The sequence below is a fragment of the Camelina sativa genome, unplaced genomic scaffold (assembly GCF_000633955.1).
Source record: "Camelina sativa cultivar DH55 unplaced genomic scaffold, Cs unpScaffold00669, whole genome shotgun sequence".
In the NCBI taxonomy this organism is placed as follows: domain Eukaryota; kingdom Viridiplantae; phylum Streptophyta; class Magnoliopsida; order Brassicales; family Brassicaceae; genus Camelina; species Camelina sativa.
The window spans coordinates 27,369-36,598 of NW_010921806.1; the positions used below are offsets into that span (position 1 = coordinate 27,369).

The 9,230-nt window shown below is 40.7% G+C and overlaps 3 protein-coding genes across 6 annotated transcripts; all 3 read left to right on the plus strand.

Annotated features, from left to right (window-relative positions):
* The first annotated feature begins 1,514 nt into the window (after positions 1 to 1,514).
* Positions 1,515 to 4,069, plus strand: LOC104773849 (serine/threonine-protein kinase At5g01020). 2 transcript variants are annotated; one of them, XR_002037193.1, is made up of 6 exons: positions 1,515 to 1,827; positions 1,935 to 2,369; positions 2,529 to 2,665; positions 2,759 to 2,882; positions 3,301 to 3,849; positions 3,983 to 4,069. XR_002037193.1 is itself a non-coding variant. In XM_010498519.2 (5 exons), exons 1-5 carry the CDS (start codon positions 1,773 to 1,775, stop codon positions 3,780 to 3,782), a joined length of 1,233 nt encoding a protein of 410 aa, XP_010496821.1. In that variant the 5' UTR covers positions 1,515 to 1,772; the 3' UTR covers positions 3,783 to 4,009. The 2 variants fall into 2 exon arrangements, 1 of the variants encoding a protein (XP_010496821.1); XM_010498519.2 differs by having other exon boundaries at positions 3,301 to 4,009.
* Positions 3,723 to 4,804, plus strand: LOC104773848. Of its 3 annotated transcripts, XM_010498516.1 has the most exons (4): positions 3,760 to 3,849; positions 3,983 to 4,032; positions 4,277 to 4,391; positions 4,480 to 4,804. In XM_010498516.1, the coding sequence occupies exons 2-4, from the start codon at positions 3,991 to 3,993 to the stop codon at positions 4,725 to 4,727; spliced, it is 405 nt and encodes a 134-aa protein (XP_010496818.1). In that variant the 5' UTR covers positions 3,760 to 3,849; positions 3,983 to 3,990; the 3' UTR covers positions 4,728 to 4,804. The 3 variants fall into 3 exon arrangements, with proteins under 3 accessions (XP_010496819.1, XP_010496818.1, XP_010496817.1); XM_010498517.1 differs by lacking the exon at positions 3,983 to 4,032 and having other exon boundaries at positions 3,723 to 3,849; XM_010498515.2 differs by lacking the exon at positions 3,760 to 3,849 and having other exon boundaries at positions 3,934 to 4,032.
* Positions 4,805 to 4,966: 162 nt separating this feature from the next.
* LOC109124442 lies at positions 4,967 to 9,044 on the plus strand. The gene is made up of 15 exons (XM_010498520.1): positions 4,967 to 5,302; positions 5,389 to 5,516; positions 5,621 to 5,753; positions 5,841 to 5,997; positions 6,096 to 6,174; positions 6,393 to 6,433; positions 6,545 to 6,661; positions 6,818 to 6,898; positions 7,354 to 7,416; positions 7,489 to 7,540; positions 7,785 to 7,859; positions 8,289 to 8,336; positions 8,457 to 8,492; positions 8,602 to 8,676; positions 8,799 to 9,044. The coding sequence occupies exons 1-15, from the start codon at positions 5,143 to 5,145 to the stop codon at positions 8,856 to 8,858; spliced, it is 1,305 nt and encodes a 434-aa protein (XP_010496822.1). The 5' UTR covers positions 4,967 to 5,142; the 3' UTR covers positions 8,859 to 9,044.
* The last annotated feature ends 186 nt before the right edge of the window (positions 9,045 to 9,230 follow it).

Genomic DNA, 9,230 nt, shown 5'->3' on the forward strand with positions numbered 1-9,230 from the left:
GGACTATCATGGAAATACCAGCGAATTTAAAATACGTGCCTGGTACTGATCCTGAGGATGTGTATATTCCTTATATAAGACGTGGTGAAAACGAAGAGCCTAATCTCTCGCCTAAAGAAGAGGAACGCATCATCAAGGAACAAGTCATCGAGAGCGAGGTTAGGGTTCTTCTTTATTCAGTTGTCTTTTATGATTGACTTTTTTTTTTTTTTCATTCCCTGAAAACATAGTGTTATATTCTTGGTTAGAAAATATTATTGTATGTTGTTGATTTGTGGGGAGTCTAGTGCGAGTAATCTCATATTCTCTACTTGGAAAATGCTATTGTTAATTTTTTTGTGGGGGAATCTTTGGTTTATCATATAGGGTTTCGACATTGACTTCAAGCAGTTCCGCTGTCTTTTTAATTACCGACCTCTTAATTTCGATGATAACAATGAGTACGTCATGGAACCCGAAACCACCAGAGAGTTAATGTACCGGCTGTCTCGGGAATCTCTTGAGAGATACAATGAAAGGAAAGTCGAATACTAAGTGTAGTCTCTTTGTTTAAGAAAGGTGCTTGTTCTCGTTTACGATTGGTTTACCCTTAATTTGTTTCGAAAACACAGGATACAAAATATGAATTTGTCGAGGCTATCAAAGCCAATTTTTACGCGACTGGTGCTGCTTCGGTAATGTATTTCATTACCTTTGAAGGTATGGATCCTTCTAATGGTCAGCCAAAACATTTCCGAGCTAGAGTCTGCTATTATTATCACTGTCCGCCCTTGTACATCTCATGCTATCCCACACCTGAGAAAAAAGGTACTCCATTATTTTCTTTTCTTTTCCTTTTGTCTTTCCTAATAGACAGCTTTTGGACCAGTCATAGGTTTATTTGGATTGTTTTGGCAGTTCAATCCATGGAAATTGAAGTGAAAGAAGCTGTCAAGAAATCAAGGTATATGAATGAAATATCTAATCTAAATTATAAAACGTCTTGTTTGTTTGATGAGTCTAATAGTCTATTCGTTTAACTTTTAGGGGGTTTTCACTTTGCTGAATGTTTCTTGTTTTTTTTTTTACATTGATTGATATCTTCAGACTGATAGAGGAGCTATCGAATGTCTAAAACTGGGTGGTGCTGAGGCAAGCACTGTTGTGATAATTGACCGAGTCTCGTTTTATAACCGAGACATGAACTTTATGGTTTGCCTTGTTCGCTTCCTCTCTTTAGATCTGTTTGTTGTTCAAACTTTTAACAACAAACAGATCTAAAGATAACTTAAGATCTTTTTGATAACTTTGTTATCCTAAATTCCTAATATAATATATGGCCGGATGGAGAAAAGCCAGTACAATCGACAAAGTTATCCGGCCATCGATTATCGACAGTGTCACATTGTATCGTAACCTACTCTGCAAGGCAATATAATGAGTGCATTGTATAGTAGTCTTTTCTTTTTTTGTTTGCTTTGGGAAGGATATACAGTAATCGGCCTTGTATATACGAGGCCTAAGCAAGCCCACTAATAAGGCCTACATGATAAAGAATTGTAAAGCCCAATTGGTGCCGGCAACAAGGAGTGGACTGTCAAACTTTAATTCCTGCTGTAAACTGTGAAAGACACAGAGAGAGCACTTCCTTCCAGTCTCAGTGGTGCGTTGGTGAGGAGAGCTTCGTTGTCTTCTCCGATTGCAATTAGGGTTTTAAATCGGTAATCGGTTCGGAGGTGCTTAGCTTTGCGATTGAGAATGAGATCCTTTCCACTTCCTTCGACCTGCTGACAATGGGCAACTGCGGTACTAGAGACGAGGCTGCCGTCTTCACTCCTCAAGCTCAAGGTCTCTCTCTCTCTCTCTTCTTCTGTCTCTCTTTATATATCTCTCACTCGCTCGCCTTTTGCTTCTTTTTTTTTCCTGATCTCTCTTCTCTTTGGTTCACCTCGCAGCCCAACAGCTCCAGAAGAAGCACTCCCGCTCTGTCTCAGATCTGAGCGATCCATCAACTCCTCGCTTCCGGGACGACTCTTGCACTCCTCTTTCGTATGCCCAAGTCATCCCCTTCACTTTGTTTGAGCTCGAGACCATCACTAAGAGCTTCCGCCCAGATTATATACTCGGAGAAGGCGGCTTCGGCACCGTCTACAAGGGCTACATTGATGACAATCTCCGCGTCGGCCTCAAGTCTCTCCCTGTTGCCGTCAAGGTCCTTAACAAGGAGGGCCTACAGGGTCACCGCGAATGGCTTACCGAGGTCAACTTCCTCGGCCAGCTCCGTCATCCCAACCTCGTCAAGCTTATTGGTTACTGCTGCGAGGACGATCACCGATTGCTTGTTTATGAGTTCATGCTGCGAGGCAGCCTTGAGAATCACCTCTTTCGAAGTAATCCCGACACCCTTCTCCATTTTTATTCTGCTCTGCGGTTGATTCCTTCCTACATATATCCCAAGAGTTGCACATTTTTTGTTTATCACTTATTCCGCTTTTTAATCTGGTCATGCTCGTCTAGTCTTTAACCAAGTCACCATGGCTTTACTTCAGAAACCACAGCTCCGCTATCTTGGTCTAGAAGGATGATGATTGCTCTGGGAGCTGCGAAAGGTCTTGCTTTCCTCCACAATGCTGAAAGACCGGTTATTTATAGGGATTTCAAGACTTCCAATATACTGCTTGACTCGGTAACTAGTCTTTCATTTGCTGCAAAGGTTCCTCCAAGATGTTGGGAATACCTTACCAAAACTAATATATCCTTGCTTGGCTTGAACCTGCAGGACTACACAGCCAAGCTTTCAGATTTTGGCTTAGCTAAAGCTGGGCCCCAGGGTGATGAAACACATGTATCAACTCGAGTTATGGGTACTTATGGCTATGCTGCCCCAGAATATGTGATGACTGGTGCGTGATCTATCTCTTTCAACTTTTTTTTTTGTTCCTAGATGCATACACAATCTTGACAGGTAGCTCCTGTAATGTCTTACTTTCACACAGTCTATGCCGGGAGTGATGATCATTTGTTTATATAGGTCCTACCGTTCAAGCCGCTTTAGTTAACTGAATGTGGGTTTCTATTTCTGCTGCAAGTCAGTGCCACATGCAGATAATAAAGACATTGCCTGAGCTACTTCCTCTATGCTTTAGTAGTTTGCTATTATTTAACATATAGGATTGTGGCTTTTGAGATGTTGAATCATGCGTATGCATTTCTATTTCACAAAACTATTTCGAGGAACATAGTCTCTCTTTTTGCATGACAATAAGTGCTTAAACCATTACACAAATTAACACTAACTTGACTCAATTACTAATGAACTAGGACACCTGACGGCTAGAAGTGATGTGTACAGCTTTGGAGTTGTACTTCTAGAGATGTTGACAGGAAGAAAATCAGTGGACAAGACAAGACCTAGCAAAGAGCAGAACTTGGTTGATTGGGCTCGGCCGAAGCTAAATGATAAAAGAAAACTGCTGCAAATAATTGACCCAAGACTGGAGAACCAGTACTCTGTCAGGGCAGCTCAGAAAGCATGCAGCTTGGCGTATTATTGTCTTAGCCAGAACCCGAAAGCTAGGCCATTGATGAGCGATGTGGTTGAGACTTTGGAACCTTTGCAGTGTACAGGTGATGCCCTGATCCCTGGTGCCACAACTGCAGCTGGAGCTGCATTTGCAATGGGCGGGGTGCCTGATTACAGAATGCACCGGAGGTTTGGAAAGAACGTTGGGCCTGGTGCGATTTGCAGGTCACCCAATCCAAATTGTTCACCAGGTGGACCTGCAGCATGCAGAGTTCGGTGATTACTGTCAAGTGTACATAATCGGTTTCGCTGTGTCTCCTTTTGCGCAATTTCTCCCAGAGTCAAAGGTCTGGTTGATAAAAATCGTTGTTTTTGTTGTTGTTGTTGTTGTTGTTAATGCTGCTGTTTATTGCCACTTAACTTTCTTGATCCGTCTAGAGTCTTGTATGATTATGATTGAGCGTGGTTCTTGTTTAGTAGGCACTCTGATGCAATGTGCTTGTAGTAGCAGACACCTTATCCACTCCAAGGTGATTTTTTTTTATGTAAGCAGTAATGGTTTTCTAACAAGTGGATACTACCCGACCATGAAGGGTTTGGTAACGTTGTGCGTACTGTGTGAATAGAAGGATAGCATAGCGATGAACAGTTACCTAAGACGCCCTAATACACATGTGATTGGAAGTAGATGTTGCCTTCGCTGTCTATGATTGGACTTTTAGGGATCTGGAGGAGTGACCCACTAAACACTCACTCTTTTTATCTACCACACAGATCTTGGTATCGCCTAATCTTTCTAGCGAACCGAGGAGAAATATGGAGTCAAGCTTGCATTATGTGATTTTGTTAGGTTTGCTTGCGACGATTCTGGTTACGACCCACGGCCAAGGTGAATATACGTTGTTTCCTTTTGTCAATGGCTAAAAAGTAGTTGTGGTAGATCGGATCGGATCTCATCTATCTGGGGTCATGTGTAGGAGACGCGGTGGGGCTAAATGGAGAAGAAATGAGGCCAGTGGAGGTGGAGATGGTCATGGAGTACAGAGTATGGAGGAGAAAGCTGATGACGCCATTGGAGTTGTGCTTAGAGTGCAAATGCTGTTCCTCCACCACTTGTGCCACGATGCCTTGCTGTTTCGGCATCAATTGCCAACTTCCCAACAAGCCCTTTGGCGTTTGCGCCTTTGTTCCCAAGTCGTGTCATTGTACTTCTTGCTCCATTTAACAGTATTCTTTCTTCTACCAACAAACATGATGCGTATAAACTAGACTCACAGATTTTCTGTGCACGCTTTCGATTCATCATCATAATTCATAAACATTAAACAAAGACGACGAAACAAAGGACTCCTTTCGCTTTCTAGTAAATAAAGGATCAGTGGGCATAAATAAAGGCCCAGTGGGCTTTGTACAAGCCTTACGGATCCAAAGTGTTTATGAAGAGCAAAAGAAATATGCCTCCTACTCCACGGTCCACCTATTCATCGTTCATTTTTCAATTAGTCTTCTCTTCCCTTCGCCGGCACAGAGATAGAGATAGAGAGAGAGAATTGGCTTGGCTTGGCTTGGCGGTGGCATGGGTCTGTGCGTGTGTGTGTGAGTGAGTGAGTGAGTGAGTAGATCGCGCAGAGAATTTGAAAATGGCGTCAACGGAAGGCCTTGTGCCTATCACCCGGGATTTTCTGGCTTCATACTACGACACATATCCTTTCCCTCCTCTTTCCGACGACGTTTCTCGGCTTTCCTCTGACATCACTACTCTTATTCAGCTACTAACCGTCCAATCTCCCCCTTCAGAAGGTTCCCGATCCGATAGTATCAGCAATTTGTAGATTCTCAATTTACTGCTTTTGAATTTTCTGATTTTATTGGGGTTTGCTTTCTAGGGGAAACTTCACTGATTGACGAAGCAAACCGTCAGCCCCCTCACAAAATTGATGAGAATATGTGGAAAAATCGGGAGCAGATGGAGGAGATATTGTTTCTTCTGCAACCATCTCGCTGGCCTATTCAGGTGAATCTTTTAGTTTCCTTTTGTGTCCGAGCCATGCTGCCTCTACTAGGCCTGCTTCTGGTGAGTTGACTTCTCTCTCTTGTTTGATTTGGTTTCGCGTGCAGCTTCGGGAACCTTCCACATCCGAAGATGCTGATTTCGCTTCTATTTTGCGGAATCTTAAAGACAATTTTGATATCGCATTCACTGCTATGATTTCCTTCCAGACGAAGAATTCAGAGCGCATATTCAGCACAGGTTTAATTAATTCTACGCCGACACTGTTTATACATAGAAGAAATTGAAACAGGGCTCACACGAGTATATTATTTAACTTTTCTGCAGTTATGACCTACATGCCTCAAGATTTCCGGGGATCACTTGTTAGACAGCAGAAGGAGAGGTCGGAGAGGAACAAACAGGCGGAGGTTGATGCGTTGGTTAGCTCTGGAGGGAGCATACGTGACAGATATGCTCTTCTTTGGAAGCAGCAAATGGAGAGGTGAGCCTGCCTGTTTCTGATTTCTTAACTGATGCTTTTCTTCTGGTTTCTTCTTAGAGTCTGGAATCTGGATTATGCATTCATTGACTTTTATATAGGAGGAGACAGTTGGCTCAACTAGGCTCTGCCACTGGTGTCTACAAAACCCTGGTCAAGTACTTGGTAGGAGTTCCGCAGGTATGCCCTACCCATCTCTACTCTTTTTTACACAGATTTTCGCGCCTTCTCCTCACTATCAGTCTCTTATCACATCTTTATGGTTAATTTCCTTATTCTAATCCGCCAATAGTCCTCAATACCCATGCGCATATGCTACATGGTTTGTCCGTTCCAGCATACTCATGCATTTAGACGATTGATTTAGTTGTTGATTCTTCTCCTCTCATACCTCGTAGGTGTTGTTGGATTTTATTCGACAAATAAATGATGACGATGGGTATGTACCTTGGTCTCATTTTACATAGACAATGAGTGTTTGGTTACTATGGCAGAAGTTTCAGGTTGCATAAGAACCTTTAACTGACAGAATTATTGTTCTCGTGTATAGGCCAATGGAAGAACAGCGAGAACGTTATGGACCCCCTCTATATAGTCTCACAAAAATGGTGATGGCAATTCGGGTTTTCCTATCACTTCTGTGGGATAGATATGATACTTTCAAACTGTAAGATAGTAGGATGATATTTTCCTTGTTTTGGTTTATTGTTTGTTAACGTAAGCTGCCTTAAATTAACTCAAGTCAATAATCATCGAGCTGGAAGTGCTCAATGAACCTTCCCATTTAGAGGTAGTGAAATTTTATTATATGTGCGATGAGCAGGAGTAGAGACCAAATGAATCTCCTGTCTGAAGCTTCTATTGTCTACACTTCTGAGTTTGAAAGATTCGTCACATTTATCAGGTACCATATCACTTTCTATGGGCTTGGTCGTGGGTAGCTATATCTTCTATCTAGTATAGGTTGCTAGTGATCTACTCGATAACACAACACTGGGGGAAACTTTACTTTTGAAACATTTCTGCAAGAGTTAAGGACGATTACGTTTATGTCTATTTTAGGTTTGTTCTCCTTGTTTTTTTTTTTAGTTTTCTTAGTCCTAATCCATTCTTAATCTGTTAAGATTTTTGCTAGTACGCAAAGGCATACCCATTAGTCTTAAGAGATAAATCTAATACAGTATTAGATATTCTCTCCAATTCATTAGTTGTGTTATTTTTTCAGTTTTACTCTGTTGTCGGTTTTGATTAAAATTTTAATTTTATATCCATAGTTCCAATATTACTTAGGTTGGACGGCTTTAGGAATTGCTTTCTCACTATTGAAGAACATTAACATTTCACTTTGTGCTTTTCCAGCGATGTATTTGCCAATTCTCCCTTCTTCATTTCAGCAGATACAGCTGGCATATTGGGCTCAAGGTTAGCTTCCATCATTCACTAGATTCTCACTTCAGTTCACGATTTCTAGCTCTAAGAGTTTGTACTTCTTAGGGACAATGAGGAGTACAAGGAGATAATTGTCCAAGCAGGGAGAACCTATGAGGTAATATGTTCTCCTCAGATGCTTTTATTTATTAATGAAACTATTTTTTTTGCCATTCTGAGACTTTTTACACTAGTTCCATCTGAATTTACTGTGTTCTAAAAAGTGTAAAGTGATGTTAACGACAGTAGTGTGTGTGGCATTCACATTTTCTGGTGGCAGAGAAAAAAAATCAAACCATATGATAAGCACTTGCGGCCGAGTCTGGCGCAAGTATTGATGTTTGTTCTTGTTGTTTCTCTAGGTCTCATTGATGGTGGAATCCGAAAATTCATATATTGCTTGGGATTTCTCCTTGATGCAAGGCAAGATAAGCATGGTATTGAATTTCTTAACCCGCGCTATGTTTCCCCATTATGTAACCTTAAATCGTTTGATTGCTTTTTCTTGCTTGGTTTTGCTTCCCTCTTCAGAATTATTCTAGAATCACAGTGGTGTCTTGTTTGTTCTCTTATGAGCTACAGTAATTGTCTAAGTTTTCAGGAAACTTAGTTTTTTGGTCTTTAAAATGCCTGTCGAGAAAATCACCATGTCTCTATCTTCTGTATTTCGATTTAAAGTTGTGTCTGTTACTGTTTTTGCAAGACTCTGCTTATCTTTGTTTTCACACTTATTTTACGGCGTATCTTGTCCTGTGATGATCTTTCATGTGAAAGACAGGAATTGTTGTTTCTTGACATGGGATGGGATCTAAGATAGGTTTTCAGCTTTTGTGGTTTCTATTTATACTTCTGTTGTTATTTCCCAGGATATTGGATTTAGCGTGGAGTACATAGGTGCTTCAGGGGAAAAGACGGTGAGTCTGGTCATTAGTTACCATACTGTATGGTTATACTTCTAGCATATATATAATCTCACTCTATAATATATCCATTCAATCATGTGAATTTCTGAGGGTGAATTTTTCTAATTTCAGCTGATATTACCTTACCGTCGGTATGAAGCTGACCAGGTGAGTGCTATGTCAATTTTGTGGGGAAGCTTTTGGTGTATTTTTTGTTGTTGCTCTGCGTAGCTGTGTTGCATTAGGTAATTAGGTAATTGTTTTCGGGATACTGCAGGGAAACTTCTCTACCTTAATGGCTGGAAACTACAAGCTTGTATGGGATAATTCATATTCAACTTTCTTCAACAAGGTAGGGTGATATTTAACATTTTGCGGTAGACAAAGTGAATTAGAATCCTTTTTAGCCCATTTTTTCGTTGCTTTCATTAATGTGGATCTATTCATCGGGGTCTTTTTTTTCTTCTGTCAAAGACTCTTCGATATAAAGTGGATTGCATACCACCAGTAGTGGAGCCCGAGCCTTTAAACTGAAAGTGGAAGATGAAGGTGGATCATACTGTCATGTCTCATCATTTCTTTGTACAAGGATAAAATTCTGAACCTTTTTGGGAGGCATCAATGGAACTTCATAAACATTTGGTGCCACCCACACTAATGTCATTAATATTATGAACCCTTTGAGAGACATCAATTGAACAATACTATTTTGTTTGCATTTATCATTGGAGAGGAGGAATTGAAAAGTGGCGAAGTAAAAAGAGATTTAATAAAAAAACATGGATAAATACAGAAAATTTTGTAGACGGTGTAAAAAACAAGTTTGAATATTGACGTCATTTTCATCAATCTAACATTAACAGATTTAATCTGTGGCCAAGCTGCAGTAAGTATGAGAGAAAGCTG

Bases quoted from the DNA above. Each gene is read 5' to 3' on its own strand.
- LOC104773849 (XM_010498519.2), top strand. From the start codon at position 1,773: ATGGGCAACTGCGGTACTAGAGACGAGGCTGCCGTCTTCACTCCTCAA. The intron at 2,666-2,758 runs GTAACTAGTCTT...TTGAACCTGCAG, and splicing joins CCAATATACTGCTTGACTCG to GACTACACAGCCAAGCTTTC. The intron at 2,883-3,300 runs GTGCGTGATCTA...CTAATGAACTAG, and splicing joins CCCAGAATATGTGATGACTG to GACACCTGACGGCTAGAAGT.
- LOC104773848 (XM_010498515.2), top strand. From the start codon at position 3,949: ATGATTATGATTGAGCGTGGTTCTTGTTTAGTAGGCACTCTGATGCAA. The intron at 4,033-4,276 runs GTGATTTTTTTT...TCTACCACACAG, and splicing joins GACACCTTATCCACTCCAAG to ATCTTGGTATCGCCTAATCT. The intron at 4,392-4,479 runs GTGAATATACGT...GGTCATGTGTAG, and splicing joins GGTTACGACCCACGGCCAAG to GAGACGCGGTGGGGCTAAAT.
- LOC109124442 (XM_010498520.1), top strand. From the start codon at position 5,143: ATGGCGTCAACGGAAGGCCTTGTGCCTATCACCCGGGATTTTCTGGCT. The intron at 5,998-6,095 runs GTGAGCCTGCCT...ACTTTTATATAG, and splicing joins TGGAAGCAGCAAATGGAGAG to GAGGAGACAGTTGGCTCAAC. The intron at 7,417-7,488 runs GTTAGCTTCCAT...TGTACTTCTTAG, and splicing joins GCTGGCATATTGGGCTCAAG to GGACAATGAGGAGTACAAGG.